The sequence below is a fragment of the Salvia miltiorrhiza genome, chromosome 7 (assembly GCF_028751815.1).
Source record: "Salvia miltiorrhiza cultivar Shanhuang (shh) chromosome 7, IMPLAD_Smil_shh, whole genome shotgun sequence".
NCBI lineage: Eukaryota > Viridiplantae > Streptophyta > Magnoliopsida > Lamiales > Lamiaceae > Salvia > Salvia miltiorrhiza.
This window is the reverse complement of record NC_080393.1, coordinates 24,485,095-24,507,923: the sequence shown is the minus strand read 5'-3', so window position 1 is coordinate 24,507,923 and position 22,829 is coordinate 24,485,095. Positions and strand designations below refer to the sequence as shown.

General features: G+C 32.9%; 1 protein-coding gene and 1 pseudogene across 1 annotated transcript; one reads left to right on the top strand and one right to left on the bottom strand.

Annotated features, from left to right (window-relative positions):
• Window positions 1–6,209: 6,209 nt before the first annotated feature.
• On the top strand, window positions 6,210–6,863 carry LOC130993999 (phytochrome 1-like; annotated as a pseudogene).
• Window positions 6,864–13,395: 6,532 nt separating this feature from the next.
• LOC130993998 (uncharacterized) lies at window positions 13,396–14,289 on the bottom strand. Its single transcript, XM_057919037.1, has one exon. It carries the CDS (start codon window positions 14,287–14,289, stop codon window positions 13,396–13,398), a length of 894 nt encoding a protein of 297 aa, XP_057775020.1.
• Window positions 14,290–22,829: the final 8,540 nt, after the last annotated feature.

Sequence of the window (22,829 nt, the reverse complement as noted above, 5' to 3'; positions counted from 1 at the left end):
TCGGCCGGTGAGACTCCGTCGCCGGATACTCACTTTCGTTCGTCCACCACCAAGCCCACCAAATGCTCACGCAGCCATAGTCCCGAGCACTACCAGAGACACTGCCCAACCCAGCCACCAGCAGTAGTAAAAACGCCAAACCAGAAACTCGAAGCCAAGAACACCAAGTGTTCGAATAAAAACCCCAGCGATTTGTCAACTTACAACAAACTCGATCCACCCAAAAACCGTTAATCCAACGTCCCCCAATCTTAAACCCACATCCAAAGCCCTGAGCCTTACCAGAGACGCTGACCAACTCAGTCACTAACTGCAACAAATGTTCCAAAACAGAAGCACAAAACCCAGAACACCAGTTGTTCGAAAAAATGCCCCAATGAGAATTCAACTTATAGCTATTGCGATCCATCCAAAACCCATCAGCCCAACAGCCCAGAATCGTTATCCAACAAAAGAGCACCACTGAAGCACAAGCGTACAGCCCCGTCCAAGAAGAACCTACCCAACCTAGGACAACAACAAGAGCGCAAAGCATTCGAAGAAAGTCCCCAACGAAACCAGACAACCAGGAACTCAGCATTAGAATTTAATACGAACCCTGCTATGCGTGGCCAAATCAAGAGCCACGGCATTCTTAATATCCTCAGTTGCAAACGGCCACCAGCCCTCGGAACGATTTTGATTTGCCATAATATCCGCAGCCGTGTTTCCTTCCCTGTAAATGTGGGACACTTGAAAGTTAAAGTTCGAGAGCAAACTTATTGTTCTCTTCCATAAAGCCATGAAACGCCACGGGACGTCATTAGATCGGGAATTTAAAAGATTAACAATATAAGTAGAGTCTGCCTCAATCCAAAGGGAACGCCATCCTCTATTATCAGCAATATTAATAGCATAAATGGCAGCTAGTAATTCTGCTTCAAAAGCGAAACCGACTCCACCTTTAAAGTGGAAACAACCACGAACCCATCCAAAATTATCACGGAAGACTCCGCCAACGGCAATATTTCCTGGCGCACCCAACGCAGAGCCGTCAGTATTCACCTTTATCCAATGGCCGGCTGGGGGCCACCAATGGACCTCAATCATGGTGGGGGGCGCCGCAGTGCGTGTAGAGACCCCAAGACGTCTGAGAAGCAAATAATCCGTCCAAGAGTTACTGGAACAACCAAGCTTAGGAAAGTGAGAGTCTATTTCCTTAAACATAGATTTAAGAAATCCCGTAATCATATTCGAATGAAAACCAACATCATTGAAAGTCGCTTGATTGCGACAGTCCCAAATTTTCCAGAGTAAATTCATAATTCCTGCTTTCCAGAAAGAGACCACTTGCGTGCTGAATTTCTCATGCCAAGCCGCGACGAGAACGCTATGAATATCATCAAAAGACAAGTACTCCTCTTTTCCAAACCACGCCAAAAAATCAGTCCACACCGTCTTCAACGCCCTGCATCTCCAGAACAAATGATCAATGGACTCCTCATCCTGACAACAGATGATGCAGCGATTAGGGCCCGCCATGCCACGGCGAACAAGCCCATCGATCGTAGGCATTTTCTTGTGAATAATTCTCCAACAAATCAAATATCGACGCTCCGGGATAAACTTTTCCCATATCCAACGACCCCATCGGACCTCTGGAAAACGATGGTTCTGAGCAGCATAGGCCGAAGCCGCAGTCACCTTCCCAGTAACAGATTACTTCCAGAAACGAGTATCATCCTCCTCCCCAATAGGCAGCAACAAAATATCCACTACAATATCCGGAAAATTAATGACAAAATCAGCAGTGAAATGCCAGATTCCATCAAAAAAATAATCACTAACCGCCTGAGTAAGGAAATCCATCATAAAAGGCGGAATATGAAGTTTATCCCACAACTTATACCCTAGCCAATCATCACGCCAAAAGTATGTGTGCTCACCGGTCCCAACATAAGAATAAGATTGATCAATCAAAATATAAATAAGATTGATCAACCAAAAGTATGTGTGCTCACCGGTCCCAACATAAGTATAAATATTAAATAGAACTAAAATATAAATAAATGCAAAATATATTTTAAAAATAAAATAAACATATCAATTCCTCTAAATTATTTGATAATGATGTTGGGAACTTAATGAAATATCGTAATCCTAGTTTTAATGATACCAAAATCAATATGTTTCACTTGTAAAAGACTAGAACTGTTCGAACTCAAGTGTTAGAGTTCTTTTTCTAGTTTAGTTGCTGTTCTGAAGACTGAAGACTGAAGAACGAAGGACTGAAAACTGAAAACTGAAGATGCCGACTGATGTAACGTTAAGGCAAAGTCAAATACTGATATTTGACTTATCAGTCGAAGGATCAATTTCGACTGATTACTTAATACGCGCCACGTGGATTCAGCGGACTGATACTAAAGTCAAGTACTCCCTCCGTCCACGAAATGAGTACCCATTTGTGGACGGCACGGGTTTTAAGAAATGTATGGAGTGTAGTGTGAATAGTTTAAGGGTCCCACTTTTTGAGTGTATTAATTAAAGAGATGTGTGGGGTACACTTGCCAAAAAGGGAAATGGGTACTCATTTCGTGGACGGACGAAAAAGGAAATATGGGTACTCATTTCGTGGACGGAGGGAGTATCAGTTAAACATTCTTCCTCGGACTGAACCTCTAACGTTCAAAGAAAGCCACGCACTTCAGAAGTACAGCCGCATTAAATGCAAAGATCTCAGGATCGTCCTTTCTCTACAGACACTACAAGAAACACGACTTTTTGCGACACGAAAAATGCGTTGCAAACTTTAGTTTTTATATCGCAAAAGCTAATTTGCGATATTTTGTGCGTCACGGAGAATTTTATCGCAAAAGGTTATGATGTTAATTTACGACATTATTTTTCAACAGTGACGCAACATTTACAACACTGTTTGCATCACTAAATTAGACGTAGCGTAAAATTTGCTACACATTACGTGTCATTAATCTTAGTGACGCACCTTAGTTTGCGACACATTACATGACATTAATTATAATGACGCGTCCTAATTTGCGACACTTGCTTGTGACATTACAAATGATGTGACGTATCATTTTTACGACACTTCTTAAATTTATGTCGCAACATATACGAGACTTTATGCATCACTAGTTCTAATGATGCATCATAACTTGCGACAATAGTTCGTGACATTACAATTAATGTGATGTGAAATTTTACGACGCTTGTAGTATCATATTTAAAGTGTCGCATAATATTGCGACGTATAACATTTGTTGCAATATTTAAAGTGTCGCATAATAGTTTTCCCTTCAGGTGCTCACCAATAAAGGCTATGATGGCACTTCATCAACAAATATATGGTGTAGTCTGGTTTTTATTATATTTGACCTAGTCTCAGGTTCCTCTCTATATAAATAAACATATGACCGTGTTTAGTTCGATGTTTCTTTCTTCGCTAATGGGAGTTGTATCCTGTAATAAATTATTTTTTGAATTAGATCTTAAATGAGATGGCAAATTAGAGTAAACAAAAAAGTTTAATTTTGAGTGTTCATTTAATTTCTAGATATTGATTAATTAATCAATTACAGGTTCACATATGTTCTATATAATTTTGAGGGTCTGGTTGATCTTTGTTTCCTTTCGTCTAGCACCTGGTCTGCCTGCTGCTGGTGCTTTGGTTGTTGGTTTTGGAGATTTGGACGTTGGGGGGTGGTCTGGCTACTTGTTTTGGATGTCGGGTTCTTACTGCTCATTGTTTCGTCCGAACTTGCTGGCGTGCGTCTCTGGCTGCTGGAGGGTGGAGTTGCATGAAAGGTTGGGTGTTGTGTTTTTGGCGGCTGCCGTCTTCTTCGCGGCGATGGATGACTTTGGTGTTCGACACCCTTTGCTTCATGTTGGTTTGTTTTCTCTTTTCGTGGTTTTTCTTTGCCTCTTTTTTATGTTTTTCTAGTCCGTCTCGGGTGGTTTTGAGCCGGGATTGTTTAGGGGCGATGGTTAGGCCGGAGTCCCTGAAACTTTCCTTTCTGCTCTTCCACCTTCTTTGGTTTCGTTTATGTTTCTTAGACGAGCACTATTTTTCCTTTTTGCGGTTTTTCCCTTTGGGTTTTCTGTAAAAAGATTTTAATGAGGCTTGGCCCTTAGTCTGCTTTTCATGTGCTTTCAAGGATTTTTAGGTTTTTTCTTTCTTTTTCTCTTTTATATGTAATCGCATTTTAATAAATATTCTATATGATTTCTCGAGTGCAAAGGCTTACATTTCACAATTATGATATGTCTCATTTATATTACAAAATGAAAAAGAAGATTTTGTGTGTATTTAAGTAAATTATTTAGAATTTTTTATAATAATCGTAAAATTCAATTAGTTCGATACGAAATTAATATACAACATCCAAATATTATTTGAACAATTCTCTATAATTAATATAATCTCTGTTATCTGATTGGTCGATTTAAATATGTAGTAACTTGGTGTTTTTGTATTTAAATTGATAGCTTGGGATAAAAGATGGAGACAAGATATATAGATGTAATGGGGCATCAAGTTGGGGATGGCAACCCAATGACTTTTAGTACTTAACTTTGTTGTAAAAATAATAAATTACTACATTTATGTAGTACTCCCTCCGTCCCAAACGAAATGGCCTATTTCTTTTCGGCACGGAGATTAAGAAATGTGTATAAAGTAGATAAAGTGAGTTGGTAGAAATTATTTAAATATTAAGTATAGAGAGAGAGTGTATTGCCAAAAAAGGAAACAGGACATTTCGTTTGGGACAGCCCAAAAAGGAAAACAGGACATTTAGTTTGGGACGGAGGGAGTACATGTCTATTAACAACCGTGGCTTTCTAATTTTCTTACTTTTGTAGAGGCTTCAATTTTTTTAAAATTTTCTTCAGAATAATATATATGTTGAAAGTTTAGTTTGATCTCCACAAGTGTGAATTTTTTATGTTGAATTTTCGATATTTAATCATTTCAGGACTTTTATATTTTTGTATTTCAAACTCATAAATGGGTCAACTTTTTTTTTTTTTTTAAGATAAAATGTTTATTTTGAAAGTTTGCGATTATGACAACATAAAAAGGAAAATTTGAACAAAAAGTTAAAATTTGTGCAATCTTAAATAATGATAAACTAAATTAACTTACACATTTATAAAATGAAGTAATAAATTCAACTCTTAAATTTTCAGGTTAACATCTTTACTCAAATTCCTAGTATTAGTACATAAAGTAGTCTAGAATTATTTTATTTTATTTTATTTATTTTCATTCTACTAAAAATTATTTAATTATATTGAATTTAGTAAAATTTCATATGAGATGGTCATGAATATAGCTCTACTAAAAATGTAAAATGATGTCGTATATCCGATGTTACAAAGATTATGCAAAAAAATTATGTCATAATTAGAAAATGCTGAAAATTGTGCCACAATTGTGCAACATTATTTTAAACGTGTTGTATAATTATGATATTTTATTGAGATGTCGCGAATTAATGTCGCATTTTTGGGATATTAAAATAAGTGTCACATCGATGTCATAAAATTGTGACATAATACTTAGATGACAAATAATTGACGTAAATATATGACATTGAATGCAACGCTATTCTAAATATGTGGTATAATTAAAACATTTTATTGTGGTGTCGCTAATAAATTATCGCAACTTTGAGACATTGAAATGACTGTCGCATATGTGTCACTAAATTACAACACAATATTTAGATGATGCACAATTGACGCAAATATATGACACTAAATGCAACACTTTTATCAAAATGTGGTATAATTATGACATTTTATTGAGGCGTCACGAATAAACTGTTGCAATTCTGAGACGTTAAAACGAGTGTCGCATTTGTGTCACTAAACTACAACACAATATATAGGTGACGCACAACTGACGTAAATATATGACACATAAAGTGTAAGTGTGGTAATTTTACATCACATACATGTAGTGTCGCATGTGCGTATGTCGCAATAGGTCTGTTTTCCTGTAGCTATAGGGATTAGTAGTGTTCCACCACACGTCTCCACGCTATGTCTATTTTTCTCTTCGGTATGCTTGTGAGTTCTTGATGCAGGCGTTTAGTTTGCAACTTTACATGGAGCTTTAGGTGGCATCACAAATGGCCGAGAAGAAGATGATCCATATGAAAACATTGTTGAGTGACATGCTTCTTCGAGATGCTTGAATTTGCATTGTGACTCAGTCCCCTAACATCATGGATCTTGTGAAATGTGATGGGGCTGCACTTTATTATGGTGGGAAATGTTGGTTGCTTGGTGTCACTCCAGTAGAGGCACAGTTAAACGATATTGTCGAATGGCTGTTGAGTAGTCTTGAAGACAACATGGGATTAAGTACAGATAGTCTTGCTAATGCTGGCTATCCAGGAGCAGCTTCTCCATGTGATGTTGTTTGTGGCATGGCTGCAGCGAGAATTTCCACTTTAGACTTTGTCTTCTAGTTTAGGTCGCACACTGCAAAAGAACTCAAGTGTGGAGGGGTTAAACATTGCCCAGAAGACAAAGATGATAGTAAAAAGATGAATCTCAGATCTTCGCTTAACGCATTTCTTGAAATAGCTAAAAGCAAAAGTATACAGTGGGAGACAATTGAGATTAATGCAATTCATTCTTTACAGATTATAATGAGATATGCTTTTCAAGATATTGAAGACACTGTTCCTAAATCTGGCTTGAATTCTAATTCTGATGGTACACACTTGGTTGAAATTGTTGTAGTGGCGACTTAAATGGCCCGATTAATAGAAACATCCACTCTTCCAATTTTTGGAGTAGACTCATTCAGTTTGATAAATGGATGCAATTTACAAAAACAAAATATATGAAGTGTTCTCCAAGTTTATGCTTTCTCTGAAATATCTATGTTCAACTTGATCTTAAGCACCCAGGTTCCTTCTTATCTTATTATTTTGTGATTAATGCTTGGTGAAGGTTTTTATTTCATCACCACGCGTGTCATAAAAAGTCAAAAACCCGACAAAGTCTGACACATCGCCAACACAGAAGTCGTTACCGTGCATGAGGAATACATGATATAGCTAGGAACTTACCATTTTGCCTTCCCGCCTATGTATCTTATAAATAACCTCTTGCCTCATTTTGTAACGTACGATCACTACTTTTCAATATAGTACAATCGATATTCCTCAATCTTGCATCTTTTGTGATTTGCCTATCCTCGGTGAATTCAATTGTGCAGGTAATCAGATGATATAAATTGTAATCTCATTTTATTATTCAGTACATATAATAAGCACTTCTTAAGTAAACATACTTTACTCGCTCTTCAAGTTAATTCATGTATATAATTTCTTCCAAATCGTCAAGTAGAAAAGTTGTTTTTACATCAAGTTGCTCTAATTCCATTTCTTGTTGAACAATCATAGCCAGCAATACCATGGTGAAATAGTGTTTCACCACAAGTGAGAAAAATTCATTGAAGCCTATTTCATTTTGATAAAAACCTCTGGCTACTAACCTGACATTGTATCTGACCTCTTCTCTTCATTCTATAACTTCAATTTTCTTCTTGAAAATTCATTTACAACTTATAGGTTTTTGATGAGCTAATTTATCAACCATAATCCAGGTACCATTCTTTCCAAGAGAATTCAACTCTCCCTTCATGGCAATCATCCATTTTTCAGCTTCGAAACTCTTTATGGCGTCACTATTAGTTCCTTGGTTCATGATACTCAATCTTTTCAGTGGCGCACAAAGTATAATGTATCATATCAGCTTCAATGTACATTGATGATGGTCTTATATTTCTTCTAACTCTATCACAAGCTAGTTGATAATTTTCCAAATCAGATTCCATCTCCACTACTGAATCCTGATCTAACCTTGACCTTTCAGCTTGGGGTTCATCAACTAACTCCACCTTAACTCTTGATCCATCATTAGTGGTAGTCTTTTTTAATACAACTACTTTGTCACAACTGACAGGAATGGCATAACATTCTCATTGAATACAACATTTCTACTCACAATAATCTTGTTAATGCCAAGTTCTATGCACCATAATCTATATCATTTAATCCTTTTTTAATTCCCCAACGTAACACACTTGAGAACCATTGGTTCAAGTTTGTCCTACTTCGCATGAGCATAAGCCACACAATCGAAATCCTTCAAGTTGGAGTAGCTTTCAACTAAACCATACCACCTTTCATTTGGAGTCTTGAATCCAACCGCTGATGAAGGACTTTTGTTAATGAGGTATGATGTATAGAAATTCAAGCTAATTTTCTATCACGAGACATTTCAAGACTGAACCATTTTCAACCTCCACCTCCATGCACCATTCTTTGAATTTATCGAAGGCATCATTTTTGTTTTTCAAGATATAAAATCCACAGTTTTCTTGAAAATACATTAATTATAGACAGAAAATATCTGTCTCCACCTGAAGTTGTATTCTTTGATGTCCCCACAAATCAACATGTGTATAATCAAGAAGTATATTTGATGTGTGTTTTTCCAACTGTTAAGAGTTCTTTTTTGCTATTTCCTAGGATACATTGCTCTTTCCTTGTATGATTAATTCGTTCAAGCCTTTTGAACTCATGTGGCCCAATCTCATGTGCGATAGCACTGTATCATCCTTGTTTACAATATCTGATGTCCCAATCAAAGTTTCAACAACAAGATGTTACCGACCATTCTTTTCGATTCATTTCATCACAACAGTTGAATTATTTAACATAAGCATATACTCCCTTCGTCTCACAAACACATGAATTTTTTGTCATTTTGGATCGTCTCATAAAAATATGAACATTTATATTTTTGCACACTACCCCAGTAAAATCCATTTACTTTTTATCTCTATTTTTCATAAAGTGATACTCTTTTTTCACCCACAATACACTTTTATCTAACATTTCTTAAAACCCGTGTCACTTACAAATGTTCATGTTTTTGTGAAATTGAGGGAGTATTTATTTTTAGATTCAAATATATATCTCTTAGATTTTAACATGCCCAAAGATGTTCGGTTATTTTACAACTGAGAGATGTATCCAATATCAGGAAGAATCTTGACAAAATTATCATACAATTTCAGCTTGATTTTACCAATGCCTTTTACTTTACATATTTGGTTGTTCCCAATTAAAACTGAGCTGTTTTCTTGAAGATCATGATCCTGAAACCATTCCTTGTAAGGACACATATAGAAATTACATCCATAATCCATAATCCATGCATTCTCAATGTGACTGTTTATCACATTCAACGTCTCTCCGTCCTCACATTCCTATGTGCAATCAGCAGTTTCTAGTTGTTTGTAATCTTTCTCAGCTTGCTTCTTCTTCCAAGCACAACAATATTTCTTTAAATGTCCTGGCTTCTTGCAGTAGTGGCATGCTCTGGTTTCTTTATGATTCGATTACTTCCCCTTTGATTGGCCCGATTTCTTGGCCGTAAGGTTTCTTTTCTTGTTCTTGAATCCCTTCTCATTCTTGACGTTCAAACCCTCCCCAATAGCATTGTTCATTCCCTCATTTAGCTTACACAGTTCCTTTGCCTTCAATGCGGCCTTCACTTCTTCCAGAGAGATTGACGTCTCTCTTCTGAACAACATAGCATATTTAAGATGATCGAAAGTCTTCGGTAGAGCAATTAACAAGATAATTTCTCTATCTTCATTGTCGATTGTTACACCTATATTTTCAAGATCATCAAGAGACTTGTTGAAGACTTCAAGTTGATTCTATGTGCCTTTATCCTATGTCAACTTATAGGAATAGAGTTTCTACTTCATGTACAATTGGTTTGCGAGGGGTTTCATCATGTATATGGATTCCATCTTTGCCCAGACCGTCGTCGCAGTATTTTCTATCGCTACTTCACACAACACTTTGTCTTCGAGATAAAGTATTATCGCACAGTGTGCCTTCTCCATCTTTTCTGTCCTCTTTATTTTATCTTCCCTTCTTCAACGGTTCGTTGATCTTTAGGGCATCGGTCAATCCTTATTGAATCAAGATTGCCTTCATATTGATCCTCCATAAGCCGAAATCATTCTTTCTGATGAACTTCTTTGTCTCGAATTTCAATGACAGCGTCAATTACTGAGATTTAATTAACAGGTTGATGACATAATGATAAAATTGAGAATACGAAAGAAAATAACACCAAAAATTTATGTGGTTTGATCTTAAAGATCTACGTCCATGGGAGGTCACCATAAAAGATTCACTATCAATGGCAAGAAAGTACATTTACAAGATTGAGTGAGAAAATATTCTCAACAGCATAGTTTTGCAATTCTCCCTATCTCTCTATCTCTAACTTTCATTTATTTCTCTCAAAAATATGCGCTCTGTGTATACTGTGTATCGTTGCATATCGCAAATGAGCTATGAATATGGCTATTTATAGTACTTAAAATAATCGCCGTATAACCGTCATTCAACAACAAATTTCATTAGTCAGCAATCTCGTCAGGCAACATATTCATATCAGCGGACTTAATATTCAACATTGTTGAATTCAGCACACAAGTTGATACATGAGCCCAATTGAGACTTTCAGCTCAACCAAAAATTTCAGCTGATTCCGTCTACTATTTCACCATCAGTAGCTCCTTCAGCTATGTTGATCTACATCATCCTATGCCAATTGAAGTGACTTGTGCTGAAATTGATTTCCCTTCTTTACACACTACATCTACATATATGTATACATTAACATATGCACATAAGCACATGCATAGAGTTAATTGCATCAAAATACCTGACCTTTTCCCAAAATTTGGTTTTTTGACAAACTTTTTAAATGTAGCAAAAATTTTAGCTACGTTTCAATCTATTGCAATGTCCGTCCCGCGTATATTTCCGGCCAAATTCATGCTAAGATGGACTTCCGTAAAGCTTAGGTGGCATGTCGTGCCGGGTAATGAAACATTGTCGTCTCAAATCCATTGTAATAAATTGAAACGTAGCTAAAATAAATTGGCCGGAAATGAATGGATTTGACCGGAAATATATGCGGGACGGACATTGCAATAAATTGAAACGTAGCTAAATTTTTTGCTACAATTAAAAAGTTTGTCAAAAAACCAAATTTTGAAAAAATGTCAGGTATTTTAATGGTATTTTGATGCAATTAACCCACATGCATATATATATATATAGTAATCCGAAACATAGTTGCTCCATTCCATCTTATAAGAAACAACTAATCTACATGCATGGCCGCCGGCCTGCTATAGATTGCCTGGGAATCTTAGCTATTGGGCCCTACATGTCTATTTTTGAGTGAATTTTATTCAATTTTATTATCTAATATTATATTGTTCACTTATGCTGGAATTAATACATTGTACATAAATTATATTGTCGACAGCAATATATAACATAAAGTGTAACACATCTATAAAATATCTTTAAGAATATTATATACTCGCCTGCTAGTGGTCGGCGCAATTATCGATCTGTATTACTCACTTAATTAATGTAAGTCCATTATAATTTAATTGCTTTTGTTTATGACTGAGTTTGATATCCTTTTTTAGAAGATTTAAGCGCCACCACTCAACAATATATAGCAAACATGAAGTCATGTAGTGCTAGTCAAACTACAAAACGACAAATTTATTTTAACATTAATTAGATCATATGATCAGGCTCCGGATAAATTGCAATTGAATCGAGGAAGTAATTTAACGATTTAAAATTCTAAAAAAGGAAAAGATAATCATTTTTTTTTTTGGTGAAATGTTTCTTTTTTTAAGAAAAAATACGTTTTTTATGAAGAAAAGTTAATTTTGTTCAAACAATGATCAATTTACCATAATATACTACTATGTTCCATAAGAATATGCTCACTTTTGTTTTTTGTGTGTATCATAAGAGTATTTATGTACAACTTTTTTTTGGGCATGACTCGATTACTATAGCCCACTATTATTTCTTCACTCTATTCATAATAATTATCTCATTTCTCCACTCACAATACACTTATATATAACATTTATTAAAATTCGTATCGGACGATTTAAACATAATCTTCTGAACCGGAGGTAGTACTTTTTGTTGTTTGCCCAATTTCTGGGGAATGGTCACTATGATTCATCTATATATACAGCTTAACTTTTGAGAAGTTTAATAGAACTCCAAATTAAATAGGTGTCCCAAAAAACATAATTTGTAAAAAATAAACATTTTAATAATTGCTATATCTTGGCATTATGTTGTTCGATCGTTCATATGTATCTATGATAAGACTTGTGAAATTCGCATCATACGTAGTGTACTATTTTGAATTATTGCTAGTGAAGATGCTAATTATATATAATTAAAGATATTAACCAAAACTGGCAGACATAAAAACATGCATGTATAATGAGTATTGAAGAAGATGAATGGCATGTGCAAGCCATGACTACACATGTCCATGTGCAAAGTTATCCAATGCATGTGTCCATCACCATGAGTGACAACTTCACCAAAACGACAAAATTTGTGTAGTTTTGGAAAATAATAGAGCAGATTACATTTTGTGAAGGTAGAGTAATAATTTTAGAATTTCATTAATATTTTTGCGTTTGGTATTAAGTCTTTCATTCACCAGAGATTTATAGCTAGCATAGTTCCATTTCTGAACGTTCAATTTTAAATTAATTTAAAACATAACTTAATTTACATTGAGACAGGACATTAAAATGATTTTTAATTTATATATAGTGCTAGCTAGCTATGAGAATACATCTTATATCCAGTTAAATACAGTGTTTTATGGAGGTCACCTCAAAGTCTTAATAGTAATGATGTTTGTATCTTTTATAAGGGCGAGAGACTTGTTATGATTGTGAATTTCTCGTATGATCAGCTGTACCCTCGAATTTCAACGAAGTATCTCTTTATGTTATACTTAATTTATATGTGGGAATTAAAAATATAACTTCATCTAGAATTATTGGTAAATGGTAATAATTTCTGATGAACACGTCATCTTTAGGTGGCGGGAATTTTGACTACAACTATAAATTGAACAAGAAAGATAAATTGTATGCTATATTTATAATATTTATAAATTCGAGCTAAAAAATCTCCATGAACTTAAGTTTGGGCTATTTATTAATAATAACCTATATTATACATAGTATAACTCTAATCACCCATTCTCATTTCAAGCCTGTATAGTAATCTCGCCGACAGTGGCGGAGCCAGGATTTTTTTTGGGGGGGGCTGAACTGTTACGGGGGTTCGCCCCCGAATTTTTTTTTTTTGAGGCATTCAATACATTTTAGACATTTTTTACTAGAATACAAATATAATAATTTTTTTTGGATAAGAGAAGGAATTTATTAAAAAGAGAAACGAAGGTACCAGCAGTACCAAAAGAGAATTACAACATCAAAGGAGTTGGAACACCCGCAATCCAGTCATCTAAGCTCAAATCAGAATTAAGAAACCCGAAGATCTTACCCCAACCCCACATTCTCACCTTAATTTCCGAGACTACTTTGGAAATTTCCCATCCTTTTCCTTCGAATCTGCTCGCATTTCTACATCTCCAAACAACCCAAACAACACAACACCACAGCGCCGGAAGGAATTTCCGACTTTCTTTCCGGTTTCCAAAGTTGGTAAAGAGAAGGAAGTGTGAAACCACGCTTTGTGGTCGCACGAAACAGATGCCAAGCCATCTAAAGATATCATCCCAAACTTTTTCAGTCTTTGGGCAGTGAAAAAGCAGATGGTTAATCGTCTCCTCGCTATGAAAGCACGCGTTACAGCCGGTATCAACTTCATTCAGCACAATGTTTCTTCTTCTAAGATTGGCGCAAGTAGGTAGTCTATCTCTTAGCGTCCACCAGGCCATGACTCTTGCTTTAAGCGGGACTGGGCTTTTCCACACCTTGGAGAGGATCTCATTGATCGCTTCCGAATTTTGCCTTTCTTGTCTTGTCTCTTTGATGGCTTCGTATGCCGACTTGGTGGAATAAATACCATCTTTTGCGGCGGACCAGAACCAATCATCAGGCACTCCTGCAACAAGGTTAGCACCAGAAATGAAAGACAACAGGTCATGAACCCCACTCTTTTCCCTTTCGAAGAGCTCTCGTCGCCAACTCAGATCCCACTTCCAGCCCCCATTCTCCCAAGAACCCGACTCACTAATGAGGGCTTCTTTATTAGCACTAAGGAGGTACAACCTAGGAAACATCAGCTTGAGAGGCATCGACCCCGCCCACTTGTGATCCCAGAATTTTGTGGACTGCCCATCCCCGACAAACATTTTCATAGATAATAATAATACAAATATAATAATAATAATAATAACAACATTTTCATAGATAATATAGTTCAAAACATTTACTAAATTTTTTTGGGGGGGCATTCAATACATTTTAGACATTTTTTACTAGAATACAAATATAATAATAATAATAATAACAACATTTTCATAGATAATATAGTTCAAAACATTTACTAAATTTTTTTGGGGGGGCATTCAATACATTTTAGACATTTTTTTACTAGAATACAAATATAATAATAATAATAATAATAACAACAACAACATTTTCATAGATAATATAGTTCAAAACATTTACTAAAATTTTTTTTGGGGGCATTCAATACATTTTAGACATTTTTTACTAAAATACAAATATAATAATAATAATAATAATAATAATAATAACAACAACATTTTCATAGATAATATAGTTCAAAACATTTACTAAAATTTTTTTTGGGGGCATTCAATACATTTTAGACATTTTTTTACTAAAATACAAATATAATAATAATAATAACATTTTTAGACATATTATAATTTTTTTTTTCAAAATTTGGGGGGGGCTCTAGCCCCCCCTGGCTACGCCCCTGCTCGCCGACTCTCTGAACTCGTTTGAATTAATAAAAATAAGTTGTTATAATATTTGGTTATGTGTCTCAATAAATCCAAAAATTTAAATATCAATAATAAATAGTACTCCCTCCGTCTCATTAGTAATGTACCCATTTCTTTTGGGCACGGAGATTAAGGAGTGTGTGGAAAGTAGATAAAGTGGGTTGGTGGAAATTATTTAAATATTAGGTGTATATATATATATATATATATATATATATATATATATATATATATATATATATATATATATAGGGTGTGGTTATAGTGAGAACCACAATTATCGTGAGAACATAAGAACCAATAAAATTACTGCATCTGCTATACAAATTAATGCATCCGCTATTAAATTTAATGCATCCGAAAAAAATATTTTTTTTGCTCCCTTCAGGATTCGAACCCAGCACCTGCATCCATCCACCAAGATGATGCATCCACCGTAGATCTTGATGATCGAATGACTTAAAATGGTTCTCCGTTCTTATTTTATTAGTGGTTCTTATTTGAACAGTAATTTTATTGGTTCTTATGTTCTCACGATAATTGTGGTTCTCACTATAACCGCACCCTATATATATATATATATATATATATATATATATATATATATATAGAGAGAGAGAGAGAGAGAGAATATTGCCATAAAGGAAATGTGACACTTCTAATGGGACAACCTAAAAAGAAAAGCGGGACACTACTAATGGGACGGAGGGAGTATTAATTAATAAAATATACGTGATATTCCAATTTATTTATAATCTTCAATTTGTGAAATTTTCTAAAATATCAGTTAGTCGATCAAAATAATGAGGTTGGGGTTCAACCACGCAAACATGTCTAAGAGAAATACACACACACATGTACCTATCTCAAACTACTAAAAATAATTTTATTACTAATTTTTATCTCAAACATGTGCAATATATTCGTTAATTATCTTAATTTATTTGAATTCATAAATTTATGTTGTTACACTAATTGATTATCCGTTATTAACAAATCGACTTTACAATGTAAATGTATACGTTAAAATAGACTAAATAATAAAAGATTAAAAGATAGAAAATTTCATGTAGGCATATTGATTGATGTTAGGAACTTAGGATCCAGTTTACAATTTATATACTAATATATATCTCAAATCTGACTTAAAAAAAAATTACAATCTATTCTTGATGATATCCAAACTCATTTATAAAATATTTGCTAACTCATTTACAGTTTATAATAGTAATATCTGTTGATTCCCAAACTCATTTATAATATATCTATATGACTAAATATAAATTGTTGTAATAATTGGTTATATGCATCAACAAAATCCGAGTAAATATTTATAATAAATAATATAAATACTTGCTGATTAGTTTTCTCGTCTCAAATCTATATAATAATAGCCGCTAACTCAAATTTGATTATCATTTTAGAAGCAATTGTTCAAATTCTATATATCATTTTATTGAGGTTCTAAATTAGTGACATCTAATGAAAATTTTATGTGTGTCCTTTTATATAGATTTTTAATTGGTGAAACTTCATGAAAAAATCAATATGAGATTCAGAATAAAATGGACCGAAATGATATTGTGCTTTTCATTATAATATTGTAAATACACATGCTATCACGTCTATCTTAGAAAAATTATTTATATTTTAAAAAAGATATATGTATTTGTAGTTAATGAAAGATACTATGAATTTAGAATTAAAAAAAAAACTTTAGAAAATTTGTGATACTATAGCATCCAATAAAATAAAGAGAATAAAACATATCGAAGAAAGAAAATCATAAAAATGAAAGAATATCTGCAAATAATAATAATAATAATAATAATAATAATAATAATATTTATTTCACTGTCCTATTTCGATTTCAACATGCCCAATACCTATAATCGTTATTTTTTTCTATTACGGAGTTTGGCCAAACTAAATAAAAATAACCTATTTATGTTATTGAATTAAATTAAATAAATTATAAATAATAAAAGATTAATAAATAATAAAAATTTCACGTAGAAATACTGTCTAATCTGATCCTACAAAATTTTCAAAAACATATCATTCAACAAAACAAAATATCATGAAAAAACGAAATAATGTAATAGAAAGCAATACAGATTAAATTCCCCTTATTTACTAAAAAAAATTATTAACTTCATTTACACACTTCACTATATGAAAAAGATGCATAGAAGTACAAATTCTCACGCTTGAGTATCAAGTTGACAAAACATCATACACTATATATAATTGACGAGGAGTAAATCCTGCATCAACGCTGACGATGCCATTTCAAGAATAGGAAAATACCTCACGTAATAGGCCATCATGAAACATCTAACTAAGGGAAATACCTCACGTAATAGGTGGTCGGAGTTGTGGTGTGCGGTGGTCAGAACAGGAAGGGACGGCCGGGAGGGGAGGAGATTTCGCTGGGCGGCGGAGAATTGTTTTTTTAAAGCTAACGGACACTTAACGATCGTTAGAGGCCTGAGTTTAATTGCACCCTTTTCTTTAGACTATGAGAGGGTATTTGCACCAAGGTCGAGAATCGGGGAGGGGAGGGGGCGGTAAACGCTCTAAGGGCCTCTACTTCAGGTGTGAATCTGCACCTTAACCCTATATAATATTTTCAAATGCAATAAAAGTTCTGTTGTGTAAAATAAGAGAGAGGAGAGTAAAAAATATTTTATTTTGAAGCTTCTAACTTGTATAACTTTCTTATTTTAATCTATTATTTATGTATTATATATCAAATTAAAGCTCATTAGTCACTATATGAAAAATGTCAAAAAATAACACCAACATAGACAAAGAAAATTTATCGTTTTTTTTATTTATTTCAGAGACAAAATGCAATGATAATTTTACTGTGTGTGTGTATGTGAGAGAGAGAGAGTAGCGTGATTTTACGGAGAAAATTCAATGTGATTTCACTCAAAGAGAAAGAGTGAGAGAGAGAGAGAGAGAGAGTTCAACGTGATTTCACACGCAGAGAGAGAAAAGAACATTCTTGAAATCTTGTGAGAATTAGACATAGTTCACATCTCGGTGGCCTTCATATGAATCTTGTCAGTTTTCTAGGTTTTCACATTAATTAGTCCCTGAGCTCAACATCGACATCTAAGCTTTGATATCCATGATTACAAACGACAACTTCAGACCCCAGGAAGAATCTGGTGTATTTGCAGAAGAAGACATTTAATAGTTATGAACCCTAAATTCTTAAATAACATTCATGTCTCATGATTCTGCGCAATTTGAATGGAGAAATATTTAGTTTTTAAAGAAACGACAACGTTGAGATGATGGGTCCACGATGTAATTTTTTTAAATATTTGATTTGTCCATATCAGCATTTTGATGTGAACATCAGTTTTAATTTGGATAAAAATCGGATTCGTGTTCAAATTGGTGTAATTTTTGACATTTTATGTAAATTGTGTTAAAAATTATAATTGACCAAAAGTTATTTGTATTTATGCACCAATAATCCAATATTGCATTACTAACCAAAGTGGATATTTTAAAGAAAAAAGAAAGACAAAAATAAAAACAAAAAAATATATATATGTTTCGGTTGGAGATTTGCATGTTGAGAGATAGATAGAGAGAAACATTATTGGAGATATAAAATTGAATGATAAATTAATATTAAAGTGATTAGATAAAAGATCTTAGTAAAATAAAAAATAAAATCTCACAAAATTTCACATAAAAGAGAGAATTGTTATGAACGCAGAAATCGCTAATAATCGTTTTATATAATTATTTCTGAATTCACAAAGAAAAAATAGGAAAGGAAAGAATTGGAGGCCAATCCAAATATCACAAATCACAAGGCATATATTTCAGGAGTCTAACTAAGCAAATCAAGCCCAATTGGAAGCCTAAATATTGAAGTGCAAAAGGCCCATTATCTTCCAAGCACCTCGTAAGTCGTATCACACCTCATATGATCTATAGCTATGACTATGAGTTACTATAAATTAGGAGCTAGTTTGGTCATTGTTACAATTTCTTATTTAGATTTTCTTATAGTTTCACTAAAAATAAGCTTTTTGGGTTGCATATGCAAATTTCTTAAAACGTTGACCGGAAAATCATACGTTGTAATATAAACTTGTATTTTTCGGGACCTTTTCCTTTAGATGATAAATAAGATTGACAATATATAAACTTAAGTGTTTGAAAGATTGCATAATTAAATAAACTAAAAGAATATTCAAACTATGAAAACATGTTGTTACTCCTTAAGTCCACAAAAATTTTGTGACATTATAGACGACACGAGTTTTAATAACATATGAGTGGAGTTATTAGTGGAGTAAGAGTGCTACTTTAGATATGAGTGGAGTGGATCCTACTCCTATAAATGGATATGACAAAAAAAAATTATGGATGAACCGAAAAAGATTTTACGGCAAATTTTTCGTGAATGAAGGGAGTATGTATTAATTTACATTATTTTTATCTATCTAAACTTTCACGGGAACATCATATACATAGTTCTTATGGTAATTGTGCAAATAATCAATCATGAATAAGCACGCCTTAATCAAAATATAAACAATTTTCATGATAGATCTACCTCTCTTTGTCTAAGTTATAACTATAAACTGTCAGGTTCTTAATTAAGCTTATTTTATACTTATATTTTGAGTATATTTGATTGGATTTTTATGCTTAGTTCATGCCAAATACTCTATCTGTATACGAAGATTGCAGGTTTATTACTATTTTCGTTCATTCATAAAAATTATATGTTTTTCTTTTTTGAAAACTGTCTTTTATATTTTAAACTTCATTCACTTTCAATATTTACAAAATACTCAACCATTTAACACATCAAGTTTGGTGAATCCCTTTTTTTCACTCAATTTTGGTGGTATCTCTTCTACACTTTACACATCTCTCAATTATTTATTAAAATTCGTGTCCTTTGCTCCGCCATACAATCTTTGTGGACAGTGAGAATATCACTTTAAAATTTAATTGCAGATTTAATACCTTTCAAAAAAAAATTGGAGATTTAATAATTGTTTTACTGCCTAGAATTCCAAGTTGACGAGAAGATTTTGTGGACCGAAGTTCTTTTATTTTCTTAAAGGGCTTTGTTATTTTATTTTCTTGGACCTAAACGTGTTTTGTTGAGGCTTGCTTGCCTCTGCCTTTCCTTGTAGAAATAGGTTTTTGGACGCTGTGAGGGAAAAAGTTCACAAGCTAGGCGTAATTTACTTTTCTCTTCATTATTTTCTTCATAATGTTATTTAATTTACTAGCGTATAAATCCGTCGAGATTCGACCGGATTTTAAGTTATGATTTAAATTATTTATATTATTTTTATATAATATAATTATTTTTAATTAATTAAACTTAATGTAATAGAGTCTACATTATATTATGGGTTAATTATCGCTAAATCCACGTACTTTTTGATTTTTGGGTTTTTTCCCGTGATATGTGATAAAAAAAGGAGAAAAATATATTATTTTCTCATCTTTTTCTTATCCATCATTTTTCAATAAAAATTTTACAATCAAAGTACGTAAACGCATTTTTAGCCAAAAAAAAAAATGAGAGAAAAGAGGAGAGATAAAAAAATGGAAAAGGAGAGAGAGCGAAATTGACGTAAATTAATTCACATAATCGAAATAAATGAGAGGAAAGTTATAGAGAGTGAGAGAGAGAAAATATTTACCTTTGAAAATTTTATATAATTCCTCTCTCCGTACTATTAAAGATGGTTCATTTCTTTTGGATACGGAGATGAAGGAGAATGTGTAAATTGGATAAAAGTGATAGAACTCACGCATTTTTTGGAGTTAAATATGTACTTCATCCGTCCCTAAAAATTGTGACTTTATTACCATATCGGGATGCCCTTGAAAGTTGTGACATTTTCTTATTTGGAAATGACCTCATAAACTTTATCTCTCATTATTTACAAAAAAAAAATGTGAGACTCAATCTCCACTCAAATACAACTACAACATTTTTTCTTAAAACCTGTGCCACCTCAATTTGGTCACAATTTTTGGGGATGGAGGTAGTAACTTCTATTGAAATGTGTCATTCAAAATGAAAAATGAGGCATTTTTAATAGGACGAAAGAGTATATTTTTTTGTTTTAAATATATTTTTAATTATTTTATATCAAATTAAATTTTTTATCATGATTTTAAATTTAAGATGTATATTGAATAATTTTTTTATGAATAAAAGAACATTCAATATAAATATCTTATATAGAATATAAATATTTTTTATGATAAAAATATTTTCATAAGAAAATATTTCTAAATATTTAATATTATGTCTTTATTTGTTGTTAAATTATTAATAATTTAATTTTTTACTTATAAAATATGTTTAATAGTGTTTATGTTTATTCGTTGAAAATATCACTTAATTTTTATAATTATCGTATACTGCACAGTAAAATGTACTCCATGCGTTCCATCTATCTTGAGACTCTTTTCATTTTGAGCGTCCCACTTATCTTGAGATCCTTTCTTATTTGACAAAAGTTTTATCCTTTATTCACATTTTCATTTAATATACATTTCTTAATTTGCATGCAAAAAAAGAGTTTCATTATAACTGGGACTAGGGGTGTAATCGAATCGAGTCGAACCGAATAATGGTGTGCTTAAATTTGGTTTGTTTAGTATCGAATCGAATCCCGAACTTTACTTACCGAATACTTTGAGGCTCACGAGCGGCTCATGAGCCTCATCAAGCATATACAAACTTTCTAAATTTATATTTATATTCAAAATATTGATTATTTTATTTTAAAAATAAATTATTTTATTCAAAATAGTAAATATATTAATTATTTTCTTATAAAAAATAAAATTAATTAGAGATTTAATACAATTATTATTAATTTTAGTGAATAAATATAAGTTGTATTTACTAATAATTAATTTATATTTTACAAGCTGAATCACTTGACGAACATGTTCACGAGCTAACCAGCCGAATACTACTAATCTCAAGTTCGGTTTGTTTATTTATTGAGCTTTTGTAAACGAACTTGAACGAGTTTTTTTTTAGCCGAGCTCCTAATAGTTCGCGAGCGACTTGGTTTGTTTACAGCCCTCACCGAAATGGAGGGAGTAGTAATTTTTTATGATTGGAGAGAGCATTGAATAAGAAAGTCAACAAAATTGGCCATCAATATTGTAGATGGAGTAGTGAAATGGCGGTGGATGGCTTGATTGAGAAGAAAGCAGAAGACAGATATAAATAGCAAACTTTCATTTATGTATGGTGAAAATGGAAAGAATAAATAAGTAATTGGCATAGAGTAAGTGGTCCGTCTGTTCATACTGATGAGTAATCCATCATCACCGATTTCATTTTGCGTTCGCTTCTGAACTAAGTAAAATGATTCTACCATTCTGACTTTTACACATTTATAGACAAACTGGTCTTTCGCTACTTTATATTTATTCCATATATATAAATTCAAATTCTTCAACTTAATGTGAAACTCTCTAAATTGAACTTGGCCTACATTTTTTTTTCTTTGATTTTTCTCTTTTGATCTGGGGAGAGGACTGGGATCGAAATCAGGTCTCTCATTCGTACATGCATGTGGTGCATTCATGTTAATGTTGTTTGAATGAGTAGATTTTAAGAATTTTATAATTAATTAAGCTAGCTACCTCATAACATTTTTTCTACTTTATTTTAAGATATTTATGAGATATTTCGTAAGTCAATAAAAATCTAATTTCACTTAAAAAATATGTTGTCGCAGTGTACAGATAAATTGAGCTTAAGTAATATATATACTTTACTAAAATATAAGAAAATTTCCAAAGATCTTTTTTACTCCTTGTTTTTTTACTGAGAGCTTATACACCATAACAATTTGTTTGGGAAGCATTTTTTTTTTTTTTCTGTT